Below are 19,562 nucleotides of genomic sequence, written 5' to 3'. Positions count from 1 at the left end.
GCTCATTTGGAAGGAGGAGACAGCTCTTCAGCTTCCCATAAAGACTGAACGTGGAATGAATGTAATCTGTTTCTATATATATTTCACTGTTTCTGTATGTATTACTTCAGTATGCTTTTTGATGTGCCCTTTCTCCATTTATTTTTGTGTTTGATAAGCTTCTGATTAAACCAGCACCAGGGCTATCTCTCCTCAGTTATACTTCTGACAGTTACTGAAGCTAAATAAACTGAAATAAATGACTAATGTAGACAAGCTCATTTGTAGCTGTTAGGACACTAATATAATATGTTTATAGTGAAGATTTCCAAATACTGACTGTGATGATTGGTCACATGAGAAACCAGAATCGCTACTTTTTTCTAGTTACTTTCTTTAGGAAATAACTTGATTTATTCTGCTTTTTGCTTGTATTTCTCATGTATATCACTGTTATGTCGAGCAAAAGGGTTTTGTGGCAGCTTTTCAGCTTACCTGCTCTTGCACAAGGTTTTGTTAAAATGCAGTCTGTGCTGTCTTCCTAAATGGTTGAATGCCTTTCAGAAGTGTTGTATTTAACCCAAAGATTTATTTTTCTGTCCGAAATAAAAATTAATCAGAAGTTAATGTCTTTCTTGCAGTATTTCCTTGTGTACCAGAACGGCCTGGCATGCCTTGTCCAGGAGAAGACAGTAAGTAGGCATTTTGGTTAAGAAGTACAGAAAATCAGGAATTCAGATTTCCTGTTTTAGAAGATTTTGATAGTCTATGGTTTGGCATCCTACACTTATGAATATTAATCATGCAAATCTCTACAAATTAAATATTTAAAAGGAATAGAAAGTCTTGCTAAACTTAAATGTTGTTTGTCACTTCTGAATCATTGTTAATAAGCATTTCACATTCCTGTTAACTATCCATGTCACTCTGCTTTCCTTGCTTTTGCCTCTTGTATCGTGACAGTTTTTTATCCTGTTCCTGTCTTTTTGGTAGTTGCCAGATTGCTGGCTCACTAATGTGAACAAAGGCTTGTAACCAATGGTAATGACTTGTTGTATCACCATTTAGAGATCTGTGGTTAATTCATTTTAAATTGATGTTTAGGTACTATCAGGAGTATTCTCTGAAAACCTCTAAGTTATGTTATCTAATGTACTAGACATCAAAGAGGTAATTTTCCCTCTGTCTTAAAGTTTTATAAAAGAGCATATGTATGTTATGCACACACACACATCTGTCAGCTTGATATCCAAGTCTCTGACAAATGTAAATGTGCGTGCTTAAAAGTTAACTTTGGCAGTATGGGTAATGCTGCTTTTCTGAAAAAATGAGGTTGCGGACTGAATCAGAAATAGATTTGCAACTCAGTGTAGTTTTGTATATTCTAGTTTTCAATTTTGGTTCCTGACATGAGTCTAGTAATAAAAATAAAAAAAAACCAGTGGCAGCTGTGGATCTAAAACACTGGAGGATATGTGCAAGCAATCTTAAAAATCAGGGCGTGCTCCTGAAATTCACCTTCTTTCCTCCTTCCCTTTCCCCACAGCTCCTCCCCAAGTTTAGGTAAGGTAGGTGCATACTTTGCACGTGAGTGTTTGTATTGTTTGGGCAGTTTTCCTTCCCTTGACTCACTGTTCCTTTTAACTTTGGAAAAGCAGAATTAAATTTGAGTTGATTGGGATATTCTACTTCAAATTTTCTCCAAAATTTAAAAAATGAAAAAGATACTTGGAACATTACTCTGCATTTCTGTAAGGTGCAGGAGTGAAACTTTACTCTGCAAATCGCTCCACACAGAAATGTCCATGAGAAGATGATGTAGTTCTGTGTTTATATTTTTATGGATGTAATTGTATGTTTTTCCTCTTAGAATCCATTTATCGCCGAGGCGCCCGCCGGTGGCGAAAGCTCTATTGTGCAAATGGTCACACTTTCCAAGCCAAACGATTTAACAGGGTGAGACTCTTGTTTGGGTACTTAAAACCATGATACAGGGATGTCTTACTTTCATAATTACAATATCACTGCCTTGAAAAATTATAAGGTAGTTTTATTTTCATTTTTGTTGTTTGTCTATAGTATGTAGACTTTTGGTAACCCCGTAGTTTCAGGAAACTTAATAATCATTAAATGATCAGGAATGTAAAATAGAAAAAAAAAAAAATTGGTTGCAATTCACTTTACATGTACTCTGCAACCATGATATCAATTATATAAAAGCTCCTGTGTTCCCTTAAAATCTTCCCAGAGGGCAGACTTGAACCCTGGCATTAGATGACTGTGAGCTGAAAGTACATTTTCAGTTCTGGGAGTAAAAAGGTCTGAACTCGCTTATGATGCACAGACTTTTCTTTCATGACTTTTAAACAAAAAACTGAGATGTTTCTCCAAACAGCCTGCTTATGATGGCATGTAATCAACTGAAAATAACAAACAGTTTGTAATATTTTCAAGAAGCAATGTTCAAATAGCCTTCTTGGTCCTTAGCTAATTATATCTGCTGTATTTAGAAAAAGAAACAGCAGAAAACAAACCCGAAATATTTGAATAAGTCAGGTTCCTTGACAGCTTCAATAATCTTTCCTTTTCTAAGCTTAGTGTGTTGTGTGCTTAATGCTTGAGATTGTCTCCACTAAACTTCATCTTGAGCATCCTTCATATCTAACTTCTGCTTTTTTTTTTTTTTGACCTCTTCCTGGTCAAAGGCTGTCAAGGCACCATAGTTTAATCACTTTCCACTCTTGCTTTTGTAGGCACCCTGTTTTCATGGTTCTTTTGAGTTGTTTTGTGAATGTCCTTCAGTGAGTGGTGATCTTCCCATTTCCTGTTATCTGGTGGTTTAATGTGTTGAAGCTTTTGCTCTCCTGCCTTCCTCTGTACAAATGTAAGGACTCATCTACACAGAGAGATGATGAGACACGTAGCAAATTAGCTTGGTCACAGCAGCCTCCTGATTCAGCTGCAATGCTTTTGATGTGGAGTTGGCTCCTGCCTCTCTGGGTCTGTGTGCAGCAGAAGAGGCTGGCTGTGCCTGCACCTTTCTGTGTAGATGCACACTTTCTGTACGGCAGTTGCTGCTTATTGTTCAGTTGTCATTTTTGAGCTCCTCTGTATTGTATCTGCCTGTTTGTTCTTAAAGTTTTCAGATGAAGGCTCTTAGTATAGTGGCAAGTTCAGTAGGGATCTCTCTGATCTCCTATCCTATGTTTTTTGTTAATGCAAATGTGGCTGAATAGTTTTTATTGTTTAGTTTTGCTCTTTAATCGGTTTTGTTGATTTCTCATTCTAGAGAGCTCATTGTGCCATCTGCACTGACCGAATATGGGGCCTGGGTCGCCAGGGATATAAATGCATCAATTGCAAACTCCTTGTTCACAAGAAGTGTCACAAACTTGTCAGTATTGAATGTGGCCGTCATACACTACAACCAGTAAGTAAAACTTAACCGAAAAGTTGTCTTGAAAAAACAACCACCAACCAACCAAACAAAAAAAACTCATTTTATACTAATGGTTTTCAAACTACAGTCTGCAAATAATCACAGTAGATGAAACATCATTCTTTATGGTTACTGTGACACTTTGCAAGAAAGCTGAGGATTCACTTAGCAGAATGGCAATTTAGTGGCAAGACAGGAGTCTAATTTTCACATCTGGTATTTTTTCCTGTGTCAGATATAAACATATAAGTGATATTTATCTCATCCTTCACTATGTTGTTGCATAGTGCATATATATGTATACACACACACTATTTTACATCTTCAAAGTGAAGTACAGATAAAATAAATTATCTAAATATCTGTTAGATTATTAGACTATTTCCTATTTTACAGAAAAGGAAGGTGAAGTGCAGAAGTTTTGACTTTTCTCCCAAGAAATTCAATCATCTTTAGTTTTAAGTCCCCAGAAAAATTTAGATGATTACTGCTCCTGGTTTAATATTAAAAGCAGACAGCTAGGAGTCTACATTTTGTGAATTCATTTGACTACTATTATATGGACTGCTGAACTACTTGAGCTTTTCTGTCTCATTTCTCATCTGCTATACTTCTTTTCTCTGTTGTACTAAGTTGTCAATTCAACAGCTTCTGAAAATGTGTCATAACTTCCGGAAAATAGGTAAAATAAGGACTGCAGTGGTTTCTTTTATTGTGTATGGATTAGAGCAGTAACTATGTTGACTAATCAAGTTGAAATGTAGCTAGATTATATTCCTCAGGGATCATTTATTTCATTTATTGTCTCTAAAATAATGTCTCTCACACTTGGACAGTCTCGTACAAATATCCTGTGCATATTTGCAGGAACCAATAATGCCTATGGATCCATCATCAGTGCATCCAGATAATGTAGAATCGGGTAAGATCAATAATTTTTTTCTTTAAATTACTGTAAGCTGCTGAAACATGAACTTTGGGTTTTAAAATGAAACAGAATAACTTTTAAGTAAAATTATTTAAAAAACCCTTCTCTACTTCTTTTTTTCATAGAACAAGAAAAATAAGACAGCGTCTTAATGCTAAGTGGGATATAAATATAAAAATTCCTCAGTTTTCCATATCTTACCAGTTTAAGAAACTTGGCTACAAAGGAAGAATTTAGGCTGTCAGTTACATTTTTCCATCAGTAAGCTGTGTACTTTAAATGCCCTGATCAAACAAATGAAAAAACTCCCTTAACGGAACTAGCAGGGTTTCTACTGGATCAGTAGCCAAACAAGCTCATTCTTGTAGCAATCAAAGTGATGGTCCTAACGTTTGAATTTGGATATAGACGATGATGAGTTTAAAAACCAAACAAACTGCTGTTCTGCACAAGATTCTCTGTGTGTGGAGTCTGAAGAGATCTCCAAATATACTTACAGGGGTTTATATTAGCCATAACTGATTATTAATACAGTATTGCAAAAGAATGATTCTGATGATTTAAAAAAACCCACCAAACCTAACAGTTCTGAATACTTACAATAGATGCATTTAAATTGTGTATCTCTTAGATTGAGCTCTTGTGTGTGGAAATTTAAGACAAAAGAAAATACTGTTGTGTCGCATCGATCTAATAATTTTTCTTGCACCTCTAGTGATTCCGTACAATCCCTCAAGTCATGAGAGCTTGGACCATGTTGGTGAAGAAAAAGAGGTAAAGTATCGTAACCATGCTAACTGTATTCAGAGATCTTAAAGCCTTTGTCTCTCTCAATTTCAAGATTTTAGTAATTTAACTTGTCACAAACTGAAAACTAGTACATAAAGCATATTTGGGTTGCTCGCTCAGGTGTATGCATGTATGGCTTGCAAGCTGTTTTATTTTGAACCTTGAGTTGAGATTGCTTTGACTTAGAAAGTATTCCAAACTCCTCCAGTTTGATTTGTTTCTTATCTGCCAAGTCTCCTCTGCCTCCTTCCTTTCCCCTCACATTCCTTTCCAGGACAGTGCAGTTTTAAGAAAAACAAGTGTTAATTGAATCAGTTGTTTATATTAATTTTGCTGTCCTGTTTGAAATGCTAACTTTTGCAGTTGTTAAAATTGGCAAGCCTGCTTACTAACTTCAAAGTATCTTTATCAATAGGCAATGAGCATTAGAGAAAGTGGCAAAGCTTCCTCCAGTCTGGGTCTTCAGGATTTTGATTTGCTCCGAGTTATAGGAAGAGGCAGTTATGCTAAAGTACTGCTTGTTCGATTGAAGAAAACGGAACGCATTTATGCAATGAAAGTAGTGAAGAAAGAGCTCGTCAATGATGATGAGGTAGGCAAGCTTTTTATCAATAAATCAGGCAACTTTTCCAAAGAGCTTCAGTGTCTGCCACAAAGTGGGAGCCAGGCTTCTGGGTCTGCAACTCTAAGTGAAAATTATACATGCAGTTTCTTATACATACTATACTGTATAAGGTTCACAAGACAGATAACCAATTTTGAGGTCTTCATTGACAGACTGGTAGCTCACAGCTGCCCTCCTGTGCCAGTGGTCTCTGTCAAGAGCCTCATTGCCTCCGTTGTCAGTGTCTCCTTTTGTGATCAGCACTGTCTGCAGCGGTGCTCCTGCAGAATTCAAGTTAATAAGCCTGGCTTGTTTTGTTATTTTGGAGCAGTATTCCATATCTCTCCTATTATGTTGGCTTGCTGGGCTGAAAAAGAAATGGGTGGAGTCTGGTTTTCATATGTTCAAGTTCGGTTTTTTTGTCACGAAGGAGAACTCACAATGTTGTTTTAATTGGTCTTTAAATTGGACCTCCATCTTAACAATTTGTTTGTAGCTTATACAGTAATTAGTGGAAACTATCAGAAATTGCAGTATTAAACTGCTAAACACCTCTTGTTGCTGAAGATTTCCCTTGTGTTTCTTTAGGCTACTCTGAGAAGACTCAAGTGACTGTGGTTTGTTATCCATGAGCTTTTGCATTTATTTCTCGGTCTACCATTGATTTCTTCTGCATTTCTTGATGCTACTTTACATTTGTGTGCACCAGTTTATCTTTTATAGATGAGTGTTTTTACATTCCCAAGTGTAGTTACACAGTGAGGCTAAAAGAACGGGACGCTCAAGACAGGAAAAAAATGAGTATGCTAAATTGTCTTACTTCACGTTGGAGAACTACGTAATATTTAATTTCTTGCAAGTAGAATGAGGACAGCAAAACACTTGAATATCTTTCTGCTAATTGTCATTAATACTTCACCTAAGTGCAACAATCCTTTTCTGAATATCACTTTTCTTAAATAAATAGGATATCGATTGGGTTCAGACAGAGAAACACGTCTTTGAACAGGCTTCAAATCATCCCTTTCTTGTCGGACTACACTCTTGCTTCCAGACAGAAAGCAGGTAAAGGTCATAAGATAATAAGATGATAGTCTTATTAAAAAAATATTTCATGCTGTTAGGCACCTCAAAGGCCTGTTTAAAGCATTAAGTGTTAGGTAGGTAGCAAAAGTCAATGTACTGTAAATCATTGTAGCATTTTATGAGCAAAAGGCTGTGTTCATCATCTAAGCTTTTCGGATTGGGAAGACAGAAAAGAATGTAAAGTACTGGTAGGCATGATGGGAAGGATTCTGGACAGGAAGAGAGATGCAGCTAGCAGAGAAAAAGGCTTAAGAGTATGAGGTAGAAGACAGAACCTGGAATGGGAGGAAAAAAAGGTTTAGGGAGAGAGAAATCAGAAGTACAAAAAATGAGGAAATTTATCTCAAACTTGCATAGACTCTCTGGAGATGAGTCTCTGAGCAAGACTTGGAAAATAGTACCTGAATTTTGAAAAGGAAAACAGGATAATAGAGATGAAAATTATTATTTTCCTGTGTGTTTATATATAGGAGAAGAGATTGCAGTACATTAATAAATTATACTCTATACAGTAATAATTTTCAGTATATATAAAATATAGTTACTGTATACTTAAACAACATCCTTGCTGTTTGAAAAGGTGACAAGCTAGTGGAGGGAAGTGAGAAGAAAGAGTATTTGTAATATACTAATAGTATTAACCACAAACAAAGGAGACTAAAGGGATCAGGAAGGAAAATGAGAATTTTTTTTTTCTGGTTTGTGCATAGAAACTGATGTGAATCTATTGATATAGTCACATACGTAATAATGACAAGCAGTAGCTGTAATGGATTAGGAATGTGGAAAGGATTACTTACTTTCCTTTAGCAATAAAGGAATTATCTAGAGAAACTTTGTATACTTGATTTTTAACTTTGGGAATTTATTCAGAGGGAGGAAAAATGATGAAACCAGCCGTATTACCAGAGAGATGGGAGGAGTTGAATTGACATCGTTCAGTAACAGACCTGTAACATCTCAAACATCTTTCAGCCTTGTATACAATCATTTGTAACAAACTCCTGTGTGTTTCAGGTTATTCTTTGTTATAGAGTATGTAAATGGAGGAGATCTAATGTTTCATATGCAGAGACAGAGAAAGCTGCCAGAGGAGCATGCCAGGTATGTCTAATTCCAGATTTCTTGCATCAAAACAGTTGGTTTTCTGACACAGTGCAGTAGTGCAGATATGATGAGCTAGCAAATCCTCTTCAGATGTTAAGGACTTAAGAAATGTGAAACTGCATCCTCATTTTAATGCTGCAAGCTACCATATTTTTGTTTGAAAGAGGAACTGTAATAGGAAGCTCTTAGGTATTGTTTGCATTAGCATTACCCTAGATGACCTCAGTCTGATTCTGCATTTTTTTCTAGAAAAACAGTTTTGTGGTATTTTTTTTAAATGTCCAATGTTATCGATGTGTTTCTCTTACAACAACCACTACCAGCTGTCCAGGCAAATGCTGAGTTCTTGGTGCATATGCTTCATCTCAGATGATGAGATGAAAGGGATGATTTCAGTAGACATTAATATTAATTAAAAATAATTTTTGAAGTGACTGTGGATAGAAACAGTTTTATGATTATAAACAACTTATCCACTTCTCTGATGAAAAATAATAGAATACATGGGATTATATTTAGAAAACTATCATATTACTAAGACTATGTTATTGTGGTTTGGGTTTTGATTACTTGAGTAATCAATATCTGTTTCTACACTAGGTTTTATTCTGCTGAAATCAGTCTAGCGTTGAACTATTTACATGAACGAGGAATAATCTACAGAGATTTAAAACTAGATAATGTGCTACTAGATTCTGAAGGGCATATTAAACTCACAGATTATGGCATGTGCAAGGTAAGCTCTAGTTCCTTGCTAAGCAGTAAGATCAACAATTAAGAAATTGTCATATATTAAAAGATGCAGAGACTTAAAAATGTGAAATTTGAAGGTATGCATTTATACACAGTGCAGATAGGCTGTATACTCATTTCACTTCTACAGATGGAGAAAAGAAAAATGCCAAAGTGCACAGACTACATATATATACTGTTTATGTTTTTATAAAGCTGCTGTTATCAGCTTGACTGGGAGGGGTAGGCTGAAATAGTCAAGATAGATTGATTTCAAAAAGAGCGAGAGGTTGAAATATCAGTCGCAGTTGCTCCCATTTGGATTCTATGACACTTCCCATTTTCTCTAGAAAACCTTTGTCACTACAAAGACACTGGAGCACGGGTTTGACTTTGCCATGGAATTGCCATTATGCTGATCTATTAGGACTATTTTAAATGCTATAATTTTGGCTAAGCAACTGCAAAGCATAAAATAATACAGCTTGGAAAGGGCCTTAGGAAGTCTAATCCACCCTCCTGCTCAAAGCAGCTATAAGATGAGGCCAGGTTACTAAGGGCTTTATTCACTTTGGTCTTGAAAACTTCCAAGGATGAAGACTGCACAACTTCTTTGGGTAACCTCCCGCCATTCTGCATCCTGTGCTCTTCTCTGAAAAGCTTGCATCTCTCCTTTGCAAGACCCCAGTCATGTAAGCTGTTCCACCATGCCTCAGTTATTCCCACTTACCTATCATTGGAGATGTGGTGGAGCTTACTAGCTAAAACCTTAAAAGACGTTGTCGTCAATAGGTATGTGCCATCCTCTTGAGACTCTAGGTGTGACCTACTTCTGTTTCTTCTGAAACAAGTAGTGTTTTGTATTCATTTACATACAGATTTAAGTATAGTTTTACTAAAACGAAAGCAGTTTATTCAGGATGCTTAAATTAACTCAACATGAAGCTCTTAGCAGAGGGAGAGTGTGGGATCTTTGGCTAACTGTAAAGTATTTTTTTGCCATCTTTTCTTAAAGGAGGGTTTGAGGCCCGGTGACACAACCAGCACGTTCTGTGGGACTCCAAACTATATTGCACCTGAAATTCTCCGGGGAGAGGATTATGGTAAATTGAATTTTTCACTGCTACCATATAGCTTTTGCCTTGTCTCTTACTTCTTACTCAAGTTGTTTAGCAGTAGAAAGTATAAATCTCCATTAGACATGTGATCAGTCTTAATTCAGCATCCTGTCTGAAAAAGTAAATAAACCCTTCAAAGGGCAGAAAACATCACACCAAGCAGATGAGATACCCTACCTTCCATATTTTAAATTCTTTTTATCAATCTTGAAGAATAGCTTGAGTCTTCCAAATTTATTATTGTTTATAACTATTTTAGATACTACTACTGATACACTTGCAGTCTTGAATTGTGTTTGGTTTTGGAGCTTTATATTTGGCAGCAATGATAGTATTAGATATAAATGCATTGCAAAGGGCCTAGATAGTAGACATCCCTTTCACAAATCTCAGTGTTAAAAATGAAATTGTCTGTGCAATTGCTTGTTCGGGAAGTCCACAAGATTCCTCAAGCAAGAGATGTAAGAGAGTATAGAAGGCCTGCTGTGTATGTTTCCTATTACTTATCCTTTCTTCCTAAGCTTCCAATACTGTGCCAAGCAGATCTTTGATCTGTTTTCTTCCCTTAAGATTTTAACAAGTTCCACAATTAGGTCCTATTTAAAAAAAAAGTATATATATTTTTAAAATCTACCATCTTACTTCAATCAAATGTCTCTTTCAGACTGGCTTCACATCTTCCTTCCTTATCACAAACTTTCTAGGCCAACCAGACTATATCAGTCCCAGCCTAGTTACTGGAATTTTTTTTCTTTAGCAGGGAATAGTAGAATAGATATGCTTAGCTCCCTACGTGACCGTCTTGCTACTATTAAGAATTGCATATTTCTTCCTTGTCCTTATCCCCTGCCCTGGATAACCAACTCCCTGTTGGTTAATAATGACTAGGCTTAAATATTATCTAAACCTTTGTTAAGGTCTTAACACCAACCTTTAAACTTTTTGCGTTTCCTTTTCTTTGTACAGCACTCCCTCCTATTGCGCATATAATGATCCAAGTAATGTCTAGTACCATTGTTACTTTGTTCAGATAATCGGAAAGACTGGCAATACTTAAATTTTTGAATTAATTCTTTCTTCTCAAAACATGTCTGTCTTTAGCCCCAAAAGTGTTGGTATTTTTGCTTCAGAGTATCTTCAGTGGTGTTTTCTCATTTGAATTCTAGGCTTCAGTGTAGACTGGTGGGCACTTGGTGTACTTATGTTTGAAATGATGGCGGGCCGGTCACCATTTGACATTGTTGGGAGTTCTGACAATCCTGATCAGAACACAGAAGATTATCTTTTCCAAGGTAGGTACCATGAGTGTTCCTACACTTCAGTGCTTTGTTTCTACTTACCTTTAATCTAACTTTAAAGATACAAAGGCTGATACGAACCTTGGGTTTTTTTGCAGTAATTTTGGAAAAACAGATCCGAATTCCCCGATCCCTTTCTGTTAAAGCAGCAGGTGTTCTAAAGAGTTTCCTTAATAAGGTAAGAGCTAAAGGGGACTGTTTAAGACTTCTCAAGAGCAGCTGTGTTTTTAAAAACCTGTTGACTAATTGATGTGTAGCAGACATACTTTATCTGCCATATACAGAAACGGGGCAGAAAAGGTGTGAGCCTAAAGCAGAATTTCAGTCGGGCTGGGGGACCTATTCTAGATACTTGTCTTAAAACCTGAAGCTCCAGATTCTCAGGCTGGGGTCATGAGTAAATTTCAAATGGAAAGGCTTAGAAATGTTCAGAGTGATTTCTTTAACGTGGGGAATTGGACAAACATTCGGTTTATTTTGGTTCTTAAAGAGAAGAAGCTTAGCAAATCACTGACAACTGCTGATGACTTCATCGAGGGAAATGCAGAGGCAGTATACGCTCACTGTTTGCTGGTAGCTAACTAGCCTGAGAGTCAAAAGGTGCATATGTGGTAGTGGACTAGTCCAAGCACATGCTGGCCTTTTATTTAGTGAGTGTTAGATGAGTGGGGAGAAAGAGGTACAGGAGAAAACAGGTTTGGTTAAATTATTCTAAGAAAGCAATACTGTTCAGGAACACTGCTTCTGTTGCAACTCCTTGGTAGCGTGTGCGTGTGTGCATACGTGTACATGGAGATGGAATTGTCTTGTTAAAATAACCTTCTTTCCACCGTATTTATCAGTAACCTGCAGTTACTACCCCAAGGGGATGGCCTGGCATAGTCAGTCTGCTCAAGGAGGGGTGAGCGGGGGGAAGAATCAAATTCACTAGCAATCTAACCAAGTTTGCTCTGAAACATATGATATGTTTGAACAGGTCTGAATAAAAATTAATAAAGATGGCATGGTTGTTTATATAAAATTCCGTTAAAGGCTTCCATATATTCATGCCTATTTCAGACAGCAAATTGGAACAGTTTCCAAAATAAATAATGCTAACTTAGTTCTTCAGTGTCCTTTGTAACTCTGGTGCTTCATTTCTCACAGAATTTGTAACATTTGTATTTTATTCACGTGTAGGCCATGGCACCCATTTAGAAATATTTTCTTCCTTGCACAGGATCCAAAGGAACGTTTAGGCTGCCATCCTCAAACAGGATTTGCAGATATCCAGGGACATCCGTTCTTCCGCAATGTTGATTGGGATCTGGTATGTGAATGCCCACTGGATTGGCTGCTTTTCTTTGTATACAGTGATGGCTTGACAACTTGTTTTGAGCATGAGAGATGATGTAAAACTTCAAAAACCTTAAGCTCTTAATTTATGATGTACCATAATGACAATACAGAATCTTTTAACCCTTTTACACACAGGAAGTACAGTAGATCAGTAGAATGATTGTAGAAAGTATACAAAAGAAACTTAATAGTAACTTCCAGCCTTGTTTTAAAAATAATTCAATAGGTTGTAACTCATTCTTGGTGTCACTAAGTGCATTTATTCTTAGATGGAGCAAAAGCAAGTGGTGCCTCCATTTAAACCAAATATATCTGGAGAATTTGGTCTGGATAACTTTGATTCCCAATTCACCAATGAACCTGTGCAGCTCACTCCAGATGATGAGTAAGTAATACAGAATTTACAAAGTTCTGATAAGTCAGTGAAGGAGTTATAAAACTTCATTTAATAGCTGTAGTTGTAGTACATAAAGTATACGTAAAGCAGTAAATAACATTTTCTTGTGTTAGTTTGGAGAAAATTCTGTTTTGTGTCCTCATGGTAGACTTAGTATGGCTGGATTAAGTATTGTACTCTGGCATGATGTAAAAATCAGCTAACAGTGGGAAAGTTGCTATAAAGAATCTTAGTTCAGGGAAAGATGAATAAGTGCTATTTTACAAGTTTTAGTGGTATCATCTGCAAGAAATGAACGTGTGAAGGAAAGAAAACCTGTTTTGTCAAGCAGTTTATTTTTGCATTACTTTAAGCCGTGATACTTCTAGAATGTTGGGTTTAGACTGAATTTATCTTGGGTGTTGTGAACAAGAGAAGGTGCTTTGTTTGGCTTGTTCAAGTATTTTAAATTGTTAGTAGTCAAGTGAGATTATCCTGGCTGAAAAGCCTTGATAAAATGCATGATAATGTGTTTGATTTTGGTAGTGGATTTGTGATTCCTTACTCCTGAGGGGCCCTGATTTGGGATGAGGAGGGAAAAGCCTTTCTAGTTTGACTGAGCCACTGCTGTTTGCATTTTAGGAATTTTTCTAGGGTTTTGTATAATGTTCATGTCGTATGTAAACACAAACAGTGAATATTAAATGTTACCTGTGCACCTTAATTAGGTCTGAGATCAAACTTCCTTCATCCCTTTGTAAATGCATAATGTACAAACAAAGTTTAGGAAAGTTGTTGACGCAAGTGCAGTATCTATCACATCCCAATGTTTTCAGTTTTTTAAAAAGCTTTTGGGAAAGTTTTAAAACTGCAAACCTTGCAGATAGCTTTGTGGGGAGAATATGTGCATGGGAGCAGCCCAGTCACTGCTCCTGAGTGATTGTGTGTTTTGTTACTATTACAGGGGCTAAAAAAACCCCAGTGATAACTCTAAGGATAGAGGGGGACAAAAGAAAGAAGGGAAATGTGCTCAATTGCAATCTGGTGTACAGGTCTAAATTTTAAGACAAACTATCAGTTAATATTGTTACCTTTTTAATTTTTCTGAACTAATGACTTTTTTTTTAATCTTAATAGTGATATTGTGAAGAAGATTGACCAGTCTGAATTTGAAGGCTTTGAATATATAAATCCTCTTTTGATGTCAGCTGAGGAATGCGTCTGAATTCTCCATTTCTGGACTGTGCCAATTGTTACTCTGTTTGTTTCTGCATGGATAAATATCTCTTCATTTGGATGCACTTGCATAAAATGAGTAACTGAACATCTTACACTTGCCACCTAGTGTGAATTACTCACTAATTTTCTTTTTCTATTAATTGTCGTCCAGGACAGTTGTTATGCTTGAACCTTCAGCTGCCAGATTTAAAATGTTCAACTTTCCAATGGTCTTGCCAAACTTGAATTTTAATATAGAAGTTGGCCTCTGGGACTCCTGACTGAACAGTGGGGTCTGGCTGTATAATCTGCCAATACAGCATTCTGATAAAGGAAAGTTTTTTCTTACTGCTTTAAGAATACAAATTGCATTAGGCGATGTAGTAAAATATTATTAAAGGACTTCCATTTTTTCCAGCAAGACAAGTAAGAACTTACGACTAGTAAGTAGTTCTAAATCTCTTCTCTCTGAACATCTGATTTCCCTGTTCTCCTTAGACTTAGAAGTTAGAGCTGTGTTATTGCCCTTCAGATTGAAATGACAGCAAGGAGAGCAGATTTTTAAACTGAATAGGTCAAGAATGGCTGCTTTCACAGGGCATATTGATCCTATCCAAAAGGAGATGATTAACTCAATATTAGAATCAATAGACTTTGCTCCGAAATTATACACTAGGAATTGTACACTGGTATACAGAGAGTGCCTTTCTGAGCCTGTCCCTTTCAGTGAGGGTTGTGCGTGGTATAAAGTGTCAGTTTAAATAAATGGAATTCAATTAATACTTTAAAAAGTTGAAATCTGTAGAGTGTAATTTAGCAGTAGTGGGCAGCTAATATTGATGGATGTAGAACCTCATGCTATTATTTATTGCTTTTACACTTGCTGTCTTAACTGTATCAGAACTGCATACGTTACAGCTATGGCCTAGATAAGGGCATTTGTTTCTTTTTTTTTTTTTTTTTTAAACTTATTGCCATACTGTTGGAAATGCATTCGACTGCCAGTGGAAAAAGCACATCTAGGAAAAAATAGGTGCTGTCCACAATGAGTCCCTTAACTTCTCCACTTATAGATGGTGATTTGTAATCACAATCAAACCTGAAATGTTGGTAGTAGACTCAAAGTTAGTAGTAAAGCAATTGGAATAAATTGAAAGAACGGTTCAAACTAGGACTTTTGGGAGGTGTGATTCTTACATTTCATGTTAGTAAACAGTGTAATATACAGCACAGATAATTCTTATTTTTAATGTTTAAGGAATAGTTTTGAATGTCATAGGCTGAAGAAATGCCAAATGTACCACTTTTTTTTTTAATTATTATTTTGGGGAAAAGGGATTAAGAGACATTGAAGAAAAGAATCTGTGTTATATAAATAAGAGCTGTAAGGCAAGCTAAGCGTTACCGAAAGCAGATCTAAGTATCTGTAAGCACAAGTTAGCAGACCTTATCTGAAGCTTTTAATAAGACTTCTGCTTGGTCAGTGTCTCTCCTTGAAAATCCTTGTATGGCGACACTGTACATTCATAGCACAAATCTCCCGGTGTCTGTTTTTTCACTTACATGTTAGCTTCAAGGAGAGAGATTGCACAGATACACAGTAGTGTCATGGTATGGTATTTAGTTCATATTTTTCTTTGCAGCGTGAATAGGAAACTCGCAAGTATTGGGCTGAGTTTTCAGAACTGGGAAGTGATTGGAGGGGCCTCAGTTTCAGGGAAGCATTGAACCTCCGCACTGTTAAAAATCAGGTTCCCTTAAACTCAAGTTGTATATTTTCAAATGTAAAATGCCGGAGTAAACCTACTTTTAAAGAGCAGCTAATAACTTCAGCACGTTTAGTGCATGTCAAGTGAACTGCTTACATGCAGTTTTAAAATAGTGATTGTTTAGCCTCTGACTTCTACACCCGCATGACTAGTTTAGACATCAGGACTTAATTGATATTAAACTTGGGAGTTATTTAAAGCAAACAAGAAAAGCCTTGTCTCTACAGTGGCTTAACTTCATATGGGGTATTAAGTAAAATGGCTTTATGTAAGGAAGGGCATTTCTGCTGTTCATCACAGAAGACTAATGGAGTAAAACACTGTCTTTTGTGCTTAAAGCAAAAGTTAATTTTTTTATAGATAATGCCACAGAAAAGATACTCTTTCTATTTACGTATCTAACCATTAAGAATGTTGCTAAGTGACAAACAAATGACTGTAAATCCATTTTTAAACTTTAATTTTCTCCAAAGTGCCATAACACTAACAGTTATTTTTCATTGTTAAGCATATAGCAACTGTCATAAATATTCAGAAGGGACATTGGGTGTAAACAGTCCAGTGCAGTAGGCTTTGTCTTTTGGAGAGAGTGTCTGCATCAGAAGCATGATGTATTTATGTGGAGTAACCTCCTTTTTGTATGCGAATTGGATTCTTATGGGTGCTCTGCTAGTTAGTATTGTCACTACTATTTTCCTGTTTCATATGGAATATGGTCTTGAACGTTGTTGTGTAATCATTCCCTTTATTTGTGCACACTTTTTACTTTAAATAAAACATTTATATTAGGCCTCTGTGTGTTAACCTCTAAAACAAATACTGCAAAACGCTGGGCTTTGCTTGGGATTGTCGTCTGACCCTTAACTATCCCAGTCTCACGTGAGCGTTGTTCTAATCTTAAAATTTCTTCTAGCAGATAGCACTGGGATAGACCGTAGCAGCCTAAGAAACACCTCCCTCAGCCTGTGTTCCCCAAGCATGTCTTAGAATGGAGGTCCCTCTGCAGCGTGCTTCACAGGCCTTGCATTCATCATGCCCTGTGGAGAAAAAGCATCCTTGTAGGCTCTGTCTTCCGTTCCAACACCAGCTATGTAACAAAAGTAAGCGGTGAGCCTTCAGTCAGCTGCACAGATACAGAAAGCTTCAGGTAAAACACAAAATGCTGTTCTAGCTTGTTTGACCAGGGTCCTCTTTCAGCTGGAACTTCTAAGACGACACCTCAGCTGCCAGAGCTGGGGATTCGGAGTTCAGAGCAACACTCTCATCTGCTGCGCTTACTTCTGCATGATTTCTTTCTTTGTTTCCTCAACTCCTCCCCTGCATTCTCTTAGATTTCTGACGCAGAGGGCAAGGGCACTTACCTCATACCCTGCTACAGATGCAGTATTTTAATATATCTGTATTTCAATATCTGTGTATCTATATTTTAAAAGAGATTTCCTCTTGCGATCTGGCTTGTTATTAAAAGTATGTATCGGCAGTCCTAGGCAAATGCTACAGATGGTTGCATATCTTAAATGCTTAACCTCCCCCCACACACGCTTCTTGTTTCTGTTCTGTTTGGTGGCCAACTGCTCTCGGCTCAGTCTGAGCAATTGTTTATGTTAAGACACTCTATAAAAGAAATTAATAGCTTGTATAATCTATATATATACACACTTGATACCTTAACTGCTAAGCATGCGTCCTCACTTCATGATGGACGGTAGTTTAAGCAAGAAAGGTATCTGAAATGGCCTATAGATGAATGATGTTTTCCTGGGAAGAGGGAGGTGGGGATTGGAGCCCCTTTCAGAAAAAGGGATTTTATCACATCTTGCATTTTCTTGAGAAGAGTTCTGTTAGGGTTGAAGACTTTTTTTTTTCCTGCTTATGATAAAGGGATCTGAACTGCATACTTTAAATGTGTGATCTTATTTAATCACCGACGATAAAAGGCGGAGAAGCATCTACCTCCTGGATCTGTTTGGCTTTTGCGAGAGGTGGGCTCTTTCAGGCATAAATAGAGCCAGAAATCTGTTGCGTCCGCATTTGACTTCTAAGCTTGAACAAAGTGTCTGGGCTTACATCCCTCTTATGTTGGGTGGTGAAGCATCTAGCTGAACAGCTGAATTTCGACCAGAATTTCAGATGTAGAAACTAAGTCGTAGCTCAGGTTCTTCACCAGCTGTCGTGTTTTGTACAGAACTGTTTCCAAAGTAACTTGTTCTGTAAGATGTGGTGCATGCTATAATCCATCAACTTTTTGTGTTTTACCTGATTATGGATCTTACAGTATCTCTAATACAGTATCTTCTCTGTGTTACTTAATCTATCATAGCAGGTTTCACAAGAGTGGTCTTAAGTATTACAACTTACCATTAAAAATTGCCACTAAAGTGATTTTTTTTTTTCTTTAAAATGTGCAAGCTAATATCTTCAGAGAAGAAAATGCACAATTTTTGTTCTCTGTTCTGTGTTAAATTGTGCTCTTTAGCATCTTCAGAAACCGTGTATATAGAAACAGTTTTTAAAAAACGCTTCTTTCTGTAGAAAACCCCCTTTGTTCATAAATACGCAACTTGAATCTTACTCATAAAACTGTGGCAAAGTTCTTCACATGCTTAGCAGTTTGAACAACGTTGTATCTATGTTAACCAGCTCAACTGAAAGATCACTTGATTTTGTTTGAATGTGGTATTTGGCACTTCACTTTATATGCGGTAGTTTTAAAGGTCTTATTTTTATTTGCACTTAGAAATGCAGATTAGTTTGTCTCACTTGCCCCTCTTCCTAGTGTGCGAGTGGAAGAGGTATCGAGCCAGCGACTGTCAAAAGTGGCCTGCAAGGAATTCGGAGGGGCATGTGCGTGGGGAGGATGGGGCTTACTCTTTTTTTAACCCCCCCCTTTTTTTTTTAAACACCCTTTTTTTTGCTTCATGTTATTTTTGTAGGTCTGTGTGTATGAGTGTGTCCTGCTTGGTATTATTTTAGAAATACATGAAATAAAAATTACATACTTCCTAGGGAGCCGCTTGGTTTCCCATGTATTATTATATATCCCTCATTCTTTTTATTTGAACTGAAAATGAAACTTTCGTAGTCACTGTTTAATTGTAAAGCAAAAAATTATTTTTTAATAATAACTTTTTTTCCTTAAAGCTGACTTAGAAGAGTAAAGACAAAAATTCTGTACAGGCTGCCTCGGTGTTAAACCTAAGGTGTTGAAACCAAGCAGTGAAGGTGCTATTTGTGAATTACATTTTAAGACAATCTTAAATGTTAATTTTTTAAGCTTCCAAAGAGCTTCAGCACTTGCTGAAAATTCAGAGGCGTTAATAATAAGAGAGATTCCTCCTGTGCTCTGTTAGTGCAATTTATTACATCTTGCAAAGGCCTGTAACTCAGGTTTTAGTTGCACAGTGTCTTTGGAACTGCTTTTCACAGTCTACAGTAGAAGTTGTAGGCAGAGTTAACATCTTTTTTTAGACGATCCTCTACCTACAAACTTTCTTACATTGCCTGATTATTGTAGTGCTATAGCAACACTATCATTACAGCACAATAGTTACCAGAATTTTCAACCTGAAATGGAAAATGTGCAGCAGAACTCGAAAAACCCAAATTAAACAATGCCACTGAATTCCTAAGCTTCCATGACAATCAGTAGCTCTAACAAAAGATGTAATATCTGCCTACAGACGTTGCTTTCCTTACATCCATAGATCAGTCCAGCTCTGGTGTTATAAATCTTGCATTGTCTTCAGTAAATTTAAAATGGAAATATGATGTAGTGCATTTT

The 19,562-nt window shown here is 36.8% G+C and overlaps 1 protein-coding gene across 1 annotated transcript in view; it reads left to right on the top strand.

Moving 5' to 3' along the window:
- The window catches only part of PRKCI (protein kinase C iota), a 30,070-nt gene extending 13,499 nt beyond the window's left edge, over positions 1-16,571 (top strand). Inside the window, exons 4-18 of the mRNA XM_050902434.1 lie at positions 621-671; positions 1,850-1,935; positions 3,269-3,409; positions 4,286-4,340; positions 5,062-5,120; positions 5,551-5,727; positions 6,707-6,804; positions 7,843-7,929; positions 8,533-8,668; positions 9,680-9,767; positions 10,949-11,074; positions 11,179-11,258; positions 12,300-12,389; positions 12,688-12,803; positions 13,932-16,571. Coding sequence (XP_050758391.1) covers positions 621-671; positions 1,850-1,935; positions 3,269-3,409; positions 4,286-4,340; positions 5,062-5,120; positions 5,551-5,727; positions 6,707-6,804; positions 7,843-7,929; positions 8,533-8,668; positions 9,680-9,767; positions 10,949-11,074; positions 11,179-11,258; positions 12,300-12,389; positions 12,688-12,803; positions 13,932-14,019 — 1,478 coding nt within the window. The 3' untranslated portion in view covers positions 14,020-16,571. The remainder of the gene's footprint in view (positions 1-620; positions 672-1,849; positions 1,936-3,268; positions 3,410-4,285; positions 4,341-5,061; positions 5,121-5,550; positions 5,728-6,706; positions 6,805-7,842; positions 7,930-8,532; positions 8,669-9,679; positions 9,768-10,948; positions 11,075-11,178; positions 11,259-12,299; positions 12,390-12,687; positions 12,804-13,931) is intronic.
- The last annotated feature ends 2,991 nt before the right edge of the window (positions 16,572-19,562 follow it).

Source organism: Gymnogyps californianus, chromosome 10 (assembly GCF_018139145.2).
Source record: "Gymnogyps californianus isolate 813 chromosome 10, ASM1813914v2, whole genome shotgun sequence".
NCBI classification, from domain to species: Eukaryota; Metazoa; Chordata; class Aves; order Accipitriformes; family Cathartidae; genus Gymnogyps; species Gymnogyps californianus.
Note: the sequence above shows the minus strand (reverse complement) of the source record. Positions and strands in the feature narration are given on the sequence as shown.